Source organism: Budorcas taxicolor, chromosome 5 (assembly GCF_023091745.1).
Source record: "Budorcas taxicolor isolate Tak-1 chromosome 5, Takin1.1, whole genome shotgun sequence".
NCBI lineage: Eukaryota > Metazoa > Chordata > Mammalia > Artiodactyla > Bovidae > Budorcas > Budorcas taxicolor.
Genome location: NC_068914.1, coordinates 35,109,746 through 35,128,334, shown reverse-complemented (window position 1 = coordinate 35,128,334; position 18,589 = coordinate 35,109,746). Strand labels below are relative to the sequence as shown.

Below are 18,589 nucleotides of genomic sequence, written 5' to 3'. Positions count from 1 at the left end.
CAGGGGGACTCTCCCACTCTTTGATATCATTAGCATCTTCCTCTTTCACCCATCCTACCCTTGATATTTTATTATAGAACATGAACTTCTGTGGCTTTTTGAAGAGATAGATTATTATTTCATTCATTTTTGTCTATTGATGAGCAATTGAAAATCTGTTGTTTTTAGTGGCAAATAGAAAGCATATGAACCACAGTTAAAGCTGTAACAGAGGAATCCATTTCCATATTACATACTTTTTGTCAATTTCTGGATAGTGAAATAACATGTCAACATATATGATCCCTTTGAAAGTTGTCTCCTGACCAACGCAAATGACAGTCTCCTCTCCAATTCCCTTCCAGGCTGCTTTGAGTGCTACAGACATGGCCCTGGCCCTCAATCGCTACCTGTGCACAGCCGTGTTACCCTTGTTAACAAGGTGTGCTCCTCTTTTTGCTGGCACCGAGCACCATGCTTCTCTCATTGACTCATTACTTCACACTGTGTACAGGCTTTCTAAGGGCTGCTCACTTACCAAAGCTCAACGGGATTCCATAGAAGTGTGTTTACTCTCTATTTGTGGGTAAGTGGACTGTGAAATCGATTTCATGTTTCTTTAAATGAGAGAATTTACTCTGTGGTCCTTGACAAATTGTTATGAATGTTAGCAACAATTTTGGACCAAAAAATTAATTCATATTAGTCATTGTCATGTACCGAGTTATGAGTCTTACCAGAGCACTCTTGCTCCTGATTAAATTCAGGAGTGTTCCTCCAAGACTCTATAGGTATCTAGCCATTGAATATGGTGTTGGACCGATGATGCTGTTCTGGATGTTGGCGGGTGAGGTTGTTGTGTGGGGAATCCCTTTCTGTGTTAATGTAGGAAACCTTTCAACTGTGTGTAATGGTTTTAACTCCTCTTCTAGAAGAGAAAAGAGAAAAAAGAGACTTATTAAAGGTAAAAAAAAAATCTAGTGATATAGTAATAATAGGAAAGTGTGACCTATGTTTGACAGTGATGAAAATCAAGGGTCTTACTATGAAAACCAGAAACATGTGTCTTCTTTTGAAGTTCTGACAAGTGCAAGTGACAATTTCTTAGACCCCTAACTAGGTTAACGGTTTCTTTCTAATAGACAGGAGCTCCTGGAGGTGAAAGCTTGTCCAGAACATTGGTGAAGGAAGGGTTTTCACTCACAAGTGGAATGAGTGTATGGGTGTAGGAGCCAGATGGGACCGAGAGAGGTTACAGATTAGTTCATAATCTTAGTTCCCCGACCCTACAGTTCTGTGAAATGGAATCAAAACCTGTCTCACTGATTTTTTCAAAATATTAAATGAGGTGAAGCACTCGGGATTACCAGAATAATAAATGGTAACAGGGTGTTAGTTTTCTTTCCCTTTCTCCTCTGGCAAAATTTCTTAGTCTTTTCCTCTTCCTCTTGCTCCTCCACTCCCTCCTCTTTCTGCTTCTGATCTACTCACTGAAACCGTTCCTACTCATTGAAAAGAGAGAATAGAAGGGGCTGAAGAGGACATCTGCTGTAGCAAATGAAGGTTGATTTTCAAGTCAGGGAGCTAGAGATGAGTTTGAAATATAACCTTTTATGAAATTATGTGACTCTCAGTTAATCTTTGAATTAGAAACACCTAAAATTAACATCATCTGAAGAGAAGTGTAGGTATAGGTTCTTGGGGTGTATAATCTGGTTTAATGAATTATCTACTTAGTTTTAAACATTATTAGATATTCATGATTAAAATTAGCTTTGTTCCACCAGCCAATTGAGACCTTCTATGATGCAACACTTACTCAGAAGATTAGTATTTGATGTCCCATTATTAAATGAACATGCAAAGATGCCTCTTAAGGTAAGTACAGGAAATGTTTGTAGTTATTTGATTACTGGGTACTCTGACTTTGTTTCCTATTACAATATGTACATTTCTTAAATTCATCATGTTTAATATTGGATGCTGGAAAATTTCTTCCAGTTATTGAAATGGACATATAAGTTGTATTTGTGTGTACATCAACCTAAATAAACAAGTAATAAAAGGCCAGAGAAATCCTAAGATTTGTTTACTGTATGTCAGTGGAAATAGAAATCAGTGGAAAGAAAACAGGCCACAAGAAAAAGATGAGCCAATATATTCTTAAGCCAATATATTGTAGTATACCACGGAAACATGTAATAGGCCTGGCCTGAAGTATTAACAACCTCAAGGCATTAAGAATAGACTTTAAAAACAACATTTTCTAAGTCTGTAATCAAATGACAGTTTCCAAATATCATGTCATAAGGTTCAAAATAATCCTTATGTATATGGAGTTATGGTTTACCATAGAGTAGAGAAAATTCCCTGACATATTTGCTTCCCAGCTTGGTTATTCTGTACAGGAAATGATCAAGTCTCATTCTGTCTTATTGACTTGGAATATTTTCCTGTCTTTGAATAGCCCAATCCAGACTGAGGATTAAGATGTTAGGTGTATACTAATAAATGGTCTAGTGGCATGGTCTGTGCATGGAGGTCATTGTCCTGTAATGGACTTTTTATAGGTGACCACTCTGCTCTGCCACCTGGTAAGCATTATATTTTTTTCTCGTGGCCACACAGTAAAAGTGCTATACGAAGAGGTTTGAGATAAAAATGAGCCTCTATTTTTTGAGCTGCCATTTCACTAAACACACCTAGGTATTTAACAAAAACACTCTTTCTCTATGAAAATTAATTTTGGTTTAATAAACCTAGGGAAATTAATGAATTTTGTAAAGTAAGTTCTGCCTTGCTGAAAATCCCAGTTTTACCTGGGATAGTGCATGTCACGTAGAATTTTCTTGATACAAATGAGCTAGAAGATACCTGAAAAAAGATACAGGATGACTTTATGTGATAAAACTCTTTTGTATTATAGATAGTTCTATGTTATTCCAAGCAAATTAGATCTCAGTATTTCATCATTTGAGATTCCTAAATTGTGTGTTTGTGTGTATTGTAACTGAGAAGGATACTAAGCAAGAAAAAATATGTCTACAGTAAGATATGCAGTTAGTTTTAATAAGAGTAACTCTTATCAGTTTATTTTCCTTGTTAGATATAGGTAAGAGTCCAAAATGTATAGTTGCTTTATAAAGATTATTTTATTAATTTGGCAATTAGTTGTGATTATTTCCTAGTATATTAATCACAAATACATTATCCAAAGAGTTACTAAATAATGGAATCATAAAGTGTAATGATTAAGGATAGGCAGAGAGGAAGCAAAAATATCCAGAGTTATTGTCCCCTGAGAATGCACATTTTAGGTGCTGTATCCTCTGGGTTACCCTGACATCAATCACTTTGTTAAATGCATGGATTCCAGGAGATAGCAAGTCATAAAATTATAAGTAAATGATAGCAACTAAAGTAGATCTCAGTACGCAGATAGCCCAACAACCTCCTAAAGAATTCTTTTCGAGATAATTTGTGAAATTGGGTGTTTGGTCTTTATGTTGTAATCAGTGTTAAATCTTAAAGAGATATCCTATGTAAGGTAATAGTATTTTCCAAAAGAATTCATATGGAATTGAGTAGTTTCCTTTCACTTGGCCTTGTTACATGGCATTAGAATGCCATTGGGAGGAAATGGAAAAAAAAAAAAATTGAAGTATCTTTAGTTCAGTGCTCTTATAATTGTTTTCCTACCTAGCTGCTGACAAATCATTATGAAAGATGCTGGAAATATTACTGCCTGCCTGGAGGGTGGGGCAACTTTGGAGCTGCCTCAGAAGAAGAACTTCATTTATCAAGAAAGCTGTTCTGGGGCATCTTTGATGCTCTGTCTCAAAAGGTAATTTACCCTGTCTCAAAAGGTAATTTAATCTTTTGTGGATTTATTTGTACCATAAAATAATTGAAAAACCATAGATTCTTGGTAAGAAAGTGTTCCTAGAAGAATAGTGAAATGCTGCCTTTACTTATCAAGACTTGACATAGTTTTGTTTTTTTCTTTTTATAACAAATGTTGAGAATGCAATTTATATTGACTTTTCATAATCATGATGGTAACATGCTTCTTGTAATTACAACACTGTTTGACTTGAAAATGGCTAAGCATTGTAGCAAATGATTCATATGGATTGATTAGTTTCTGGTATTTTTGGACTTATTTGGACTCAAACCCTCCCTCATCAGTCACCTCCCCAATCTTATAGAGCCTGAAGAAATCTTGTCAAATGTAAAAATGTTAAATATTAAAGCTCATAAAATTATAATATTCCAGTAGCCTTATTGACTTTTCACACTTTGCTGCTATGGTGACTTAAGTGTCTGCCTTCGCTCTCACTTTATGTGCATGACATCCTCTAATATTTGCCATATTTGCAGTGAATGGTTTTGTACACTTTTCAGGAAACTGAAGCATAGTATTTCAGTGAAAATCAGAACATGCTTGCTCTGCTCATGCTTAAATCGTTAATCAAAATCAGTTTGAATTCCCAGACAGACATTATCAGATGACTGGAATAGTATAATAGAAGTTTGCTACATAATAAAGGAAGTTTATCTGTGATAACATGTGGTAGCTACATCTGAATGCTTTTTCTTGTTGAATTGTGTTTGGAAAACCGAGTCCTTTTAAAACAATATGTAGAACGTATTTTTAGAAGAATTTGCAATTTTAAAAGTTAGCACTTTGAGATAACTTTAAAATAATTATTATTTTTGATTTTTTAAAAAATCTGTAAATACAGTTTAACTGTGTAACTAATATACTTTTCCTGGAAGTTTTGGTTATGCATTTTTCCTGTAAAAGTTCTTTCTCTGTTCAGAATTTTTTTTATACTTTGAAATACAAGGTATAAAATTCAAATTTCTTACTTTCTGGGTGTTATCCTTTGGGTGTTTTTTATATATAATCTTTATAGTGTGGTACAACAATAATCTGTAACTAGCTGTAATAAACTATAATTAATGTAGTCCTCGACTGAAATCATTTTTATGTTGTGAAAGCATATTGTACACTTTGAATATTCAAGTTCACCTCACTTCACATATTGGAAAACAAACTTTTAGAGAAACAAATATTTTATTCATTTTATGATACAACTTCAGTAAAAAGCTTTAGTTTCTCTTATGTTTGGTGGGATTTAAGGCCTTATTTTCCATTTTCTAGAAAAAGAATCTTTGGGGGAACTGAGTTAGCTGAAGGTAATTCAGATTTTCTCCTACAACATCCTGACAGTTGCAGTGCTCATGTTGACAACTTTTGCTAACTTGTAATGGGATATTTATTTCTTTGGTCCTCCATTTCTTCCCAGAAATATGAACAAGAACTTTTCAAACTGGCACTGCCTTGCCTGAGTGCAGTTGCGGGAGCTTTGCCTCCAGACTACATGGAGTCAAATTATGTCAGTATGATGGAAAAACAGTCATCAATGGATTCTGAAGGGAACTTTAATCCACAACCTGTTGATACCTCAAAGTATGGACTCTTTCTATTGCAGCAGATTTTTATTGTAAATGATGTGTGAAGTCTGAAATTGAATAAGGTACTAAAGTGAACTTTCTCTCATCCATGCCCCCTTTGAATTGGTATCCTTTTAATAGGGGTCCCTTTACGTGATGAAATGATAGTAGTAATAATAATGGTTACATGAATACCAGAAATAGATAAGATGTACCTTCTACGAGATATACTCTTAACATCACCAGGATTCTCTGTATGTAACCACATGGTTATATCTATAATCATGAGAATCAAGAAAGGATATCAGTTATCTTTTTAGTTGAAGTTCTACCCTAAATGTTAAATCAGTCATTGCAGTCAACCTCTGTGTAGGGTCTCTGACTGGGATGCTTCCAGCATGCAGGCAAGGCTATTTCTACGAGCAGTGGGGCATCACTCCATCATCACTACATCTCAGCCAGGCCTGGGTTTAGCAGTCAGTGTTCAGCCTCATAAAGTACAGCATGAGAGTGAAGGGAATATCAAATGAGAATAGCTCTGCAAAATTTAGCGTGCAGTGAGGGTGCAGAGTGACAATCTCAACTACGGATACAATGTTACCTAACATTATGAAAGTTCTTCCATGGACCTGGTTGCATAAATTGTTCTGCAGATCAGGTATTTGAGTATGTTAGGTGTCTGAGGTCTCAGCACTTTTGTTTTTGTTACCATCTTTAAATAGAATCATGGTTTTCCACTTGCAGAGAGGCTGCTCTTCATGCCACATTGTCTTATCCATTCTGTAGTCACTCAGCAAGATCAGTATTAGCAAGGTAGTCACTTGGTAGTTATCATCCACAGCATCTGAATTTGCTTGGGTGTTCAACTTTCAGGCCTCTTGTGTCCCCCCAGCTGGTTTAGCTTCCATAACCAGATCAAAATTTTGACCCAAGTGGTATGCCGTTAGTTTGATAATGCCTTAAATTTGCATGTTTGGTATTTGATGACAGTCCTGTGAGAAAAGACTCTACCCCCCAGTATTTGGCTTATGTGATTGATTGATCCTTTGTATCTCTTCTAAAGTAAGTAAACCAAAATGTCACATGTTCACATTCCTACATGGGTAAGTTTGTGGTTTGCTAACATACAATGTAATCCAGAATTTTCAAATAACATCAGAACTGTGTCATGGCTTTGATGTTGATTAATTGAATCCAATTAATGAGTAAATGCTGAGCATGTATATTAATTTACCTCAGTTTACCCCTTTGGGGGTAACAGATTAGGTTTGCATAGTGATACCAATAGTGTCTACATCTCTATGATTTTTACATACTGTTTTTTAAATATGTGTGTGTCATAAAGTTCAATTACTAACTAATAACATACGAGAAAAGAACTGTAAACCTCATTATATCAGGTTTTACTTATAATTCTATTCTCAAAGTTAACTGCATTAATAAGTTATTTTCATCAGTGAATGGAATTATATACATACTTAGTTTTTCATTAATAGATATATGTGGTAGTACCAAGTCTTTCATTTACCATAAGACTTGGTCACCAACTGCATGGACTTCATGTCTGATTGAGAGATTAAATATTTATTTAAACATGAATGAACTCAAGAAGAAATGTTATCAAAATCATAAAGCATGAATTGATTAAATGCTTTTCCCTGCACACGACTGAGCGACTGAACTGAACTGAACTGATAGTTCATATTTTAGAATTTATATATAGATCATTATTATTTAAACTCATTAACACATCACTGGTTGTATTCAATTAACTTAAAGTTAATTTTAGTACATTTAAAAAATGTAACAGATCAGATTTCAGCAGACTTTTACCCATTCATAGTTGTTGCAGAAAAGATTAACCTCAAAAAAGAATAACTTCAAAGAACCAATGTGAGAGTAAAGTATGTCTTTAAGCTCGTTATCTAACTATATCTTTATTCAAATTAAAAAAAAATTGGTGCAATCTATTGTCCTTTTCTTGCATACATTTAAATAATTTTTCTCATACTATGTAAAATTTTTATTGTGTATAATTTATATTAAGATATAAAGTATGAATAAATATAAGATGAACAGATAGAACCTTATTCGCTTGACTTTTCTCATACTGTTTCTACCATATGGAAAAGTGATACCTTGTTAAACCAATTTTTTAACAGTTTTGCATTGAATGAAATATGAACAGTCATAAGCTGTGGAATAAATTATGAATGATTCCCTGAAAATCCTATGAAAATCAAACCTCTTTTCTTTGTTTTTCTCATAGTATTACAATTCCTGAGAAGTTGGAATACTTCATTAACAAATATGCAGAACATGCACATGACAAGTGGTCAATGGATAAGGTAACAGTCAGAAAATCACATTCTCAATCATTAATGAATGTGCCTAATGACTGATTCTGGCTCACATATTTCTGACTATGCCAATTTTCTACTTTCAAGTAAGAGCATTAGATTCGGAAAGAACATTTACTTATGATTTGCTAATATAATATTTAGCTCTACCACTGATGTATGTAGGATACACCTATGAATAAGAATATTTGTGTTCATAAAAAGCACAGTGTTAGAGAGAAAAGATGATGAAGGAGTAGGTGGATGTGGAGTACATCTCTCCACGGATACATCAGGAATACACCTTCAAACACAGAAGCGCATAAAGAACACCAGCTGAGAGCAGACAGGAGTACTTGACCAGAGGAAAAGAATATATAGACCCACGCAAACTCGAGATCAAGCCCTGAGCCTTTGGAGTGGGAGCACTGACTCCAGGACTCTAGACTACCAGAAAAGTAGCACTGCTGCTGCTGCTGCTGCTAAGTCGCTTCAGTCATGTCCGACTCTGTGCGACCCCATAGATGGCAGCCCACTGGGCTCCCCCATCACTGGGATTCTCCAGGCAAGAACACTGGAGTGGGTTGCCATTTCCTTCTCCAATGCATGAAAGTGAAAAGTGAAAGTGAAGTCTCTCAGTCGTGCCCGACTCATAGCAACCCCATGGACTACAGCCTACCAGGCTCCTCTGCCTGTGGGATTTTCCAGGCAAGAGTACTGGAGTGGGTTTCCACTGCCTTCTCCAGAGAAGTACCTGCTGCTGCTAAGTTGCTTCCGTCGTGTCTGACTCTGTGCGACCCCACAGACGGCAGCCTACCAGGCTCCGCCATCCCTGGGATTCTCCAGGCAAGAAAACTGGAGTGCGTTGCCATTTCCTTCTCCAGTGCATGAAAGTGAAAAGTGAAAGTGAAGTCGCTCAGTCGTGTCTGACTCAGCGACCCCATGGACTGCAGCCCACCAGGCTTCTCCGTCAATGGGATTTTCCAGGCAAGAGTACTGGAGTGGGGTGCCATCGCCTTCTCCAGAAGTAGCCCTAGGGAGTATCAAATAGGGAAAACTCACACAAAGGAAACCGCTTGAATACAAGACCTGGCATCACCCAACCACTATTAGCACCCTGTGTAGGACCCCTCATCTAAACAACAAACAAAACGTAAACCCAGTCATCAGCAGACAGGATTACCCCCTCACTCAGCCTTGCCCATCAGAGGAAAAACAAACACAAAAAATCAGCACAAATCTCACCCTAAGTGGCTTACACAAACCCTTGGAGCAACATTAGAAGGGCAGAAACAAAAAGGAAGAAAGAATTCAGCCTTGAAGCCTGGGAAAAGGAGACCTCAAACACAATAAGTTAAAAGAAATAATGAAAAGTCAGAGAAATATTATACAAATGAAGGAACAAACTAGAAACACTGAAGTCGAAATAAATGAAGAGGAAATAGGCAAACTACCTGAAAAAGAATTCAGAATAATGATAGTAAAAATGATTTAAAAAACCCTCAAAAACAAAATGGAGAAAATGCAAAAATCAATTAACAAAGACCCAGAAGAATTAAAAAATAAACATACAGAGACAAACAACACAATTACTGAAATTAAAAATACTCTGGAAGGAATCAGTAGCAGAATATCTGAAGCAGAAGAACAAATCAGTGAGCTGGAAGATCAGATGGTGAAAATAGCTTCTGAATAGCAGAATAAAGTAAAAAGAATGAAAAGAACTGAGGACAGTCTCAGAAACCTCTGGGACAATATCAAACAATATCAAACACACCAGTTATAGGGGTCACAAAAGATGAAGAGAAAAAGAAAGGGTATGAGAAAATTTTTGAAGAGATTATAGTTGAAAATATCCCCAACATGGAAAAGCAAACAGTCAAATCAAGTCCAAGAGGCACAAAGAGTCCCATACAGGATAAACACAAGGAGAAACATGCCAAGAGACATACAATCTAATCAAACTAACAAAGACTAAATGCAAAGAAAGAATATTAAAAGCAGCAAGGGAGAAGCAACAAGTAACATACAAGGGAAACCCCATACTCTTAACAACTGATCTTTCAGCAGAAACTCTGTAGGCCAGAAGGGAATGGCAGGAAGTATTTAAAGTATGGAAAGGGAAAAATCTACAGCCAAGATTACTGTACCTGGCAAGGATCTCATTCAGAATTGATGCAGGAATAAAAAGCTTTTCAGATAAGCAAAAGTTAAGAGAATTCAGTACCAGCAAACCAGCTTTACAACAAATGTTAAAGGGACTTATATAGTCAAGAAACACAAGAGAAGAAAAAAGATATACAAAATCAACCCCAAACAATTAAGAAAATGCCAATAGGAACATGTATATCAATAATTACTTTAAATGTAAATGGACTAAATGCTCCAACCAAAAGACACAGGCTGGCTGATTGGATACAAAATCAAGACCCATATAAATATATGCTGTCTACAAGAAACCCACTTCAGACCTAAAGACACATACATGTAGACTGAAGGTGAGAGGATGGAAAAATATATTTCCTGCAAATGGGAAGCAAAAGAAAGCTGGAGTAGCAATCCTCATATCAGACAAAATAGACCTTAAAATAAAGAAGATTACAAGAGATAAGGAAGGACACTACATAATGATCAAGGGATCAATCCAAGAGGAAGACATAACAATTGTAAATATCTATGAACCCAACATAGGAGCACCTCAATACATAAGGCAAATACTAACAGACATAAAAGGAGAAATTAAGAGTAACACAGTAACAGTAGGAGACATTAACACCCCACTTACACCAATGGATAGAGCATCAAAACAGAAAATTAACAAGGATACACAAGTCTTAAATGATACATTAGATGAGATGGATCTCACTATCTTCAGGACATTCCATCCAAATGCAGAAGCATACACCTTCTTCTCAAGTGCACATAGAACATTCTCCAGGATTAACCTCATCTTGGGTCACAAATCAAACCTCAGTAAAATTTAAGAAGATTAAAGTTGTATCAAGCATCATCTCCAACCACAACACTGTGAGACTAGATACAAATTATAAGAAAAAAAATTGTAAGAGACACAAACAACATGTTTCTAAATAACCAACAGGTTACTGAAGAAATCAAAAGAGAAATAAAAAAATTTCTAGAAACAAATGACAATGAAAACACAACTCAAAACCTATGGGATTCTGCAAAAGCAGTTCTAAGAGGGAGGTTTATAGCAATACAATCCTACCTCAAGAAACAAGAAAAGCTTCAAATAGACAACCTAACTTTACACCTAAAACAACTGGGAAAATAAGATCAAAAAAGCCCCCAAAATTAGTAGAAGGAAAGAAATCATAAAGATCAGAGCAGAAATAAATGGAAAAGAAATTAAAGTATACTGAAGATTAATAAAACTAAAAGCTGGTTCTTTGAGAAGAACCAAAGAAGAAGCCTTATCCAGACTCATCAAGAAAAGAAGAGAGAAGAAATAAAATCAACAAAATTAGAAATGAAAAAGGAGAGGTTATAACAGACAGTGCAGAAATAGAAAGGATTTTAAGAGACTATTATGAACAACTATATGGCAATAAAATGGATAACCTGGAAGAAATGGATAGATTCTTAGGAATGGACAGTCTTCCAGGACTGAACCAAGAAGAAATAGAAATTATGAACAACCCAGTTATAAGCACTGAAATGGAAGCTGTGATCAAAAATCTCCCAAAGAACAAAAGCCCGGGACCAGATGGCTTCACAGGATAATTCTGTCAAACATGTAGAGAATAGCTAATGCTTATTCTTCTAAAACTCTTTCAAAAAATTATAGGGGAAGGAACACTTCCAAACTCGTTCTACAAGGCCACCATCACTCTGATAACCAAAGCCAGACAAAGACAACACAAAAAAAGAAAACTACCAATATCACTGATGAACATACATGCAAAAATCCTCAACAAAATTTTTGCAAACAGAATTCAGCAACACATCAAAAAGCTCATACACCACGATCAAGTTGGGTTTATTCCAGGGATGCAAAGATTCTTCAATATATGCAAATCAGTCAGTGTGATACACCATATTGACAAATTGAAGATAAAAACCATATGATAATCTCAATAGATGCAGAAAAAAGCCTCTGACAAAATTCAGCACCCATGTATAATGAAAACTTCAAAAAATGGGCATAGAAGGAACTTACCTCAACGTAGTAAAGGCCATATATGATAAGCCTACGGCAAACATTATTCTCAATGGTGAAAAACTGAAAGCATTCCCCCTAAGATCAAGGGTGTCCACTTTCACCACTATTATGCAGCATAGGTCTGGAAGTCCTAGCTACAGCAATCAAAGAAAAATGAATCTAGATCAGAAAAGAAGTAAAGCTCTGTTTGCAGATGACATGATTCTGTACATAGAAAACTCTAAAGAAAGTGAAGTAGCTCAGTCGTGTCTGACTTTTTGCAACCCCATGGACTATAGCCTACCACACTCCTCCATCCATGGGATTCTCCAGGCAAGAGTACTAGAGTGGGTTGCCATTTCCTTCTCCAGAGGATCTTCTCGAGCCAGGGATCGAACCCAGGTCTCCCGCATTGTAGACAGACACTTTACCATCTGAGCCACCAGGGAAGCCAAGAGAAGAAGAAAATTCTAAAGATAGTATCAAAAAATTACTAGAGCTAATCAGTGAATTTAGCAAAGTTGCAGAATGAATACACAGAAATGACTTGCATTTCTATATACTAACCATGAAAAATCAGAAGGAAAAATTAAGGTGTCAATCCCATTCACCATTGCAACAAAAAGAATTAAATATCTAGGTATAAACTTATGTAAGGAGACAAAAGAACTATACACAGAAAAGTATAAGACACTAATGAAAGAAATCAAAGATGACATAAACAGATGGAGAGATATTCCATGTTCCTGTGTAGGAAGAATAAATGCTGTGAAAATGACTGTACTACCAAATGCACTCTACAGAGTCAGTGCAATCCCTGTCAAATTACCAATGGCATTTTTCACAGAACTAGAACAAAAAATTTCACAATTCATATGGAAACACAAAATACTCCAATAGCCAAAGCAGTGTTGAGAAAGAAGAATAGAGCTAGCAAAATCAACCTTCCTGATTTCCGATTATACTACAAAGCTACAGTCATCAAGACAATATGGTACTGGCACAAAACCAGAAATATAAACCAATGGAACAAGATAGAAAGCCCAGAAATAAACCCATGCACCTATGGGTACCTTATTTTTGGCAATAGAGGCAAGAATACAATGGGGCAAAGACAGCCTCTTCAATAAATGGTGCTGGGAAAACTGGACAGCTGCATGTAAATGAATAATATTAGAACACTTCCTAACATCATACACAAAAATAAACTCGGGAAGACAAATTCAGTAAGACATAGTGACTCTGCATCCAGAAATCTTTTAAGAAAAGTTTACCTTTTATGTGTAATTTTACATTACAAAAAGATCTTGAAAATTTTAAATCAGAATTTAGTAATTATTCACATCTTCTAGTCTTCAGTTGCATCTCTTATCACTAAGTAGATCTTCAGTTCCCTTACAGGGCAAGATGGCATGTTTTATTTGCATTGTCGATAAAAGAGGAGCGACTCGAATGAGATAACTAAGTGGTCCCAATGTGTGACATAAGTCCTACGTACTTTTATGAGATTTTTTTGAGAGGAAATATATGCACAGTTGTCACATTTCAGTTGAGCCTGGTAAAACTTGAGAGAAGATGGTTGAAATAGGTTTGTCAGAGAAATTAAGTTGAGATGATGCAGGAATCTAAAATGAGGATATACTGCTTTGCTGAAGGGAAAATCAAACAGCAGTGGTTCCAAAAGATGCTTGTGTTATGTGGCAATTCAGTATTACCCAATTTCAATCCTTGCCCTGGCCAACCAGTCCCTTCCTTCCTCTAAGAAACCCCACTTTTGTTTTTTTGTTTTTTGTTTTTAATTTTTATTTTTACTTTATTTTACTTTACAATACTGTATTGGTTTTGCCATACATTGACATGAATCCACCACGGGTGTACATGAGTTCCATGATTGGGAACTCATGTGCAGAAACCCCATTTTTGTTTTGTTAAGCACGTGACTTATCTTTGTTCAGTAAGTTAACCATGTTAGTAGGTGAGTCAGTAAGAGTAAAGTATCTGCCCTATTTAAAGGTACTAAGCTGTTGGGGGGTGGTAATGGAGAGGAAGTTTACAGGAAAGCAGTCCTGAGCTGTTTCAGCTTAGTTACTCAGATTCCATAGACATACAGGGAAACAGTGAAGTGTGCCAAATTATATGGGCAAAAGCATGTGGGACAAATGTGTTGCTACGTCATTGAACATAGGAATAGCAAAACAAATAGCACTATTTAGGGAGGCTTCCAAATTAAACAGCAACTTCAGATTAAAATGAGTGTCTCACATACACATGTCACAGGTTGAGGTCCTTAGTTAAACAGGATGAGCTAAAATGAATATCACATTGGCTGTGCAGCCTGTAGCTTCCTCCTAGGGGAGGGTGATTGACATAATTACAGATCTTTCTAAGGAAGGCTGGATGCTATTCATCTCTGCATAAAAAAAATGTATTCCAGGAAATTCCCTGGTGGTACAGTTGTTAAGACTCACCACTTTCCCTATAAAGGCTGCAGGAAAACAAACAAACAAAATTGGTCTGAGAAACAAACAAACAAAAAATTGTTCCGGGTGATTACTCAGAATAATATTGACTAGGATGAAAATCTTTATATTGACTTATACTGGATAAAAGTTCAAACCTTAATGCTTATCTTGGTTGATTTTAGATTTATCAAGTACATACTTAAACACATGCACACCTACACTCTGAAATTAATGCATGTAAAACAATTTTGATTTTTTTTAGTTGGCAAATGGATGGATTTATGGAGAAATATATTCAGACTCATCTAAAGTTCAACCATTAATGAAGCCATATAAACTATTATCTGAAAAGGTGACTTTTTTTTAAGTTTACGTAGCTTTAATTTGGGGGTGGAAGATTTTGCTATGTAAATTTCTTATTAAAATGTCTTCTTTATACATTCTATTTTTACCCTTTCTCAAAGGTCTCCTTTTTACATTTTTTTGTCGTCTTCTTCATAATCCCATTTTCTGTCAGTATTTAACTGGTTATTCTCCTTTCTATGTAATATTTTTCTGTATTAAAAAAAAATTATGCCTCTCTTATATTTTTAAGAACTTTAGAAAATATTCTTATCAATCTAAAGAGTCTTTTGTTGCTATAATGAAGTAATATATTTAAATATTTTTATTATTTATGTTTTCATGTGCTTTACTTCTTTTGGGGGAAAAGCAGTATCTTGACAAATGAACTGTAAAGGATTTTCTGGCTCTCTGCTTATAGAGTAAGTTACTTCTCTGTTTATTCAGATTGTAGAAAAGCCGTCAAGCACATGTCATATAATCTGGAACTTTTTCCTAATAGTGTTGCTGCTTTCTAGGGAAACTAAAAGAAAATTAACCTCATGCTATAGTAAGCCAGGATCCCTCTTAGCAGCATTAGTCAAACTAGATTTCAACTCACACTCTGCTCTTCAGAATTTTTACTTTCCTTTTTAATTTTTAAATGAACAGTGCTAATCAAAAATGTTTAGGTGAAGGTAGAGTATTTCAGAACGAAGCATTCAATATTTTAAACTTTTATTTAGGTTCATAATATGCTATCCTTTTTTTTTTTTTCCTAGGAAAAAGAAATTTATCGCTGGCCAATCAAAGAATCTTTAAAAACTATGCTGGCTTGGGGATGGAGAATTGAAAGGACCCGAGAGGGAGACAGCATGGCCCTTTATAACCGTACTCGTCGTATTTCTCAGACAAGTCAGGTAAATATCACAGTGATGTTTGTGTCACTTTAAAATAATTTGGGTATTTCATTTAATTATTGTTTTTTCCACAACAACTAATTTGAAAATTCTGAAGTCTAATATAAAGTTTAGAAAGTTTACTTTTTCTTTAAGTATGCTTAGGCCTTGGAGTTTATCTGTCAGGTTGGACTTCTCCTGATGGTATATAAAGGAGTACCTGATGATAAAGTCTTGAAGGTATATTAATAAATGTGTTCCTTACCTACAATTAGGTTGTCTATAGAGGTTTTGTCTCCTTGCCAATAAGAACAGCAGGTTGGTTCTTAGGGGCTAGTGGAGTGGTCAGACAGTAGTGGTATGGATCTAAAGTGTCCATGGATGTACTTGCAAAGGGAAGATACACAACTGGACAGGCAGAGCAGGCATGAAAGAGCACACTGTTAGTGGGCCAAGTCAAGGAAGTCAGTCAACTGAGCAGAGCGTGGCTGTGGGGCTTCTGTGCTCAAGAGGGCACAGTAAGGACAGCCTTGACCTTGAGAACCTTTGTTGTTGTTCAGTTGCTAGGTTGTGTCCGACTCTTTGCAATCCCATGGACTGCACCATACCAGGCTTCCTTGTCCTTCACTATATTCCAGAGTTTGCTCAAAATCATGTCCATTGAGTCAGTGATGCCATCCAACCATCTTATCCTGTGTCTCCCACTTTTCCTCCTGCCCTCAATCTTTTGCAGCATCAGGGTCTTTCCCAGTGAGTCAGCTCTTTGCCTCAGGTGGCCAGAGTATTGGAGCTTCAGCTTCAGCCTCAGTCCTTCCAGTGAATCTTCTGGGTTGATTTCCTTGCTATCCAGGGGACTTTCAAGAGTCTTCTCCAGCACCACATTTTGAGAGCATCAATTCTTCGGCACTCAACCTTCTTTATGGTCCAGCTGTCACATCCATACATGACTACTGGAAAAACCATAGCTTTGATTATATGGACCTTTGTTGGCAAAGTACCAAACACTTTGCCTTCTTGAATTTCTTTTTCTTTGGAATTTGGTCTGGGTTTTGGTCACTGCCTCCTGTACAGTGTTATGAACCTCCCTCCATAATTCTTTAGGCGCTCTGTCTATCAGATCTAATTCTTTGAATCTGTTTGTCACTTCTACTGTATAATCATAAGGGATTTGATTTAGATGATACCTGAATGGCCTGAATGATTTTCCCTACTTTCTTCAATTTAAGTCTGAATTTTTAAATAAGGTCTCATGATATGAGCCACAGTCAGCTCCAGGTCTTGTTTTTGTTGACTATATAGAGCTTCTCCATCTTCTGCAAAGAATTTAATCAATCTTATTTTGGTCTTGACCATCTGGTGATGTCCATGTGTAGAGCTGTCTCTTTGTTGTTGGAAGAGAACCTAGCCTTGACGAGATACCAGCTGGCTCTTTGATTTCTCCTAGGCGCTAAACCTGACCTTGTCCCTTTCAAACTGCTTGGGTCACTATATTTGGTTTAGCCAAAATATTGTGTTTTTTGCTGCCATTTATATGGATAACATTTTTGAAAAAAGAAAATGAAGACATTCAAAGCATGTGTTTCGCATGCTGCACATTTGCAATATACTGTTAAATAGATTTAAGTTCTGATTTGGGCCTACTCTGCTCAGTCACTCAGTCGTGTTCAACTCTTTCTGGCCCTGTGGAATGTAGCCCAGCAGACTCCTCTGCCCGTGCAATTTTCCAGGCAAGAATGCTGGAGTGGGGTGCCATTTCCAGCTCTAGGGGATCTTCCTGACCCAGGGGTCGAACCTGGGTCTCTTTGTCTCCTGCATTGGCAGGCAGATTCTCCACAACTAGCACCATCTGGAAGCCAGGTGCATATTTTACATCAAATTCTCTTAAGTATCATGAACATAGAAGTTTGTAAAAGCATACTCTTCCTGTTACCATGATTGCACATATTTCTAACTAAATTCCATTTTGTTTTAATCTGTTTAAGCAAATATTGAGCACAAACTGAGTCCTGGGCCATAGGAATATAAAGATAATAAGATCTGATTCTGTTCCAAAAGACTCACAGGTGTTAGAGACAGTCAGGTTAAACCTACTCCAATGATAAGATTGAGGCTAGTGATACATACAAGGTACTCAGAATGCAGAGAATGGGATTATCTGGGTTTTTCTTTTTTTTCCTCTAAATTGTATAGGAAATAAGGAAATTATTACATAATGGAGGTGACGTGAAGCTTTGCCAGGAAACATAGATTCTCCCCCACTCTTGATAGCAAAAATTATGGGCTCTAAAAACTGGAGAAGGCAATGGCAACCCATTCCAGTACTCCTGCCTGGAAAACCCCGTGGACGGAGGAGCCTGGTAGGCTGCAGTCCATGGGGTCGCTAAGAGTCGGGCACGACTTGAGCGACTTCACTTTGACTTTTCACTTTCATGCATTGGAGAAGGAAATGGCAACCCACTCCAGTGTTCTTGCCTGGAGAATCCCAGGGACGGGGGAACCTGATGGGCTGCTGTCTATGGGGTCGCACAGAGTCGGACACGACTGAAGCGACTTAGCAGCAGCAGTAGCAGCAATTTAAAACTGCTTGTGTTGAATGAGAGCATGCCCTTTGAAATAATAATGGTCCCAGTTCTGTGAGTCAGTACTAAATAGTAGAAATGGTAGAAGGCAGATAAGGAAAAAGACCTTCTCTTAGCCAGAAAAAACTGGGCCTATATAGCATGCTGGAGCACAGCCCAGAGAAGGCAGGGGAGGGGCTGCCGCAGAATAAGGGGTACTCCATTCCCTTGTTGCTGCCTTTGCCAGATGTTTTCTCACCACTGCTGTCGGAGTGGGTAGGGCCGACTGCTAAGTAGCCTCTCCCTGTCCTGTCTCTAGAATATTTCTCGAATACCAGCAAAGGAAGAGGAGCAAAGGGTCATTCTATGGTTTTAGCCATGCTCACCTGAAGATTAAAGTAACTGATGG

At 36.8% G+C, this 18,589-nt stretch overlaps 1 protein-coding gene across 1 annotated transcript in view; it reads left to right on the top strand.

Annotated features, from left to right (window-relative positions):
- RYR2 (ryanodine receptor 2) overlaps nt 1–18,589 on the top strand; it is a 582,989-nt gene that overhangs the window by 370,581 nt on the left and 193,819 nt on the right. The window contains exons 50-56 of the mRNA XM_052640524.1: nt 345–565; nt 1,767–1,857; nt 3,683–3,823; nt 5,292–5,455; nt 7,709–7,787; nt 14,665–14,754; nt 15,506–15,643. Of these exons, the coding sequence (XP_052496484.1) occupies nt 345–565; nt 1,767–1,857; nt 3,683–3,823; nt 5,292–5,455; nt 7,709–7,787; nt 14,665–14,754; nt 15,506–15,643 (924 nt within the window). The remainder of the gene's footprint in view (nt 1–344; nt 566–1,766; nt 1,858–3,682; nt 3,824–5,291; nt 5,456–7,708; nt 7,788–14,664; nt 14,755–15,505; nt 15,644–18,589) is intronic.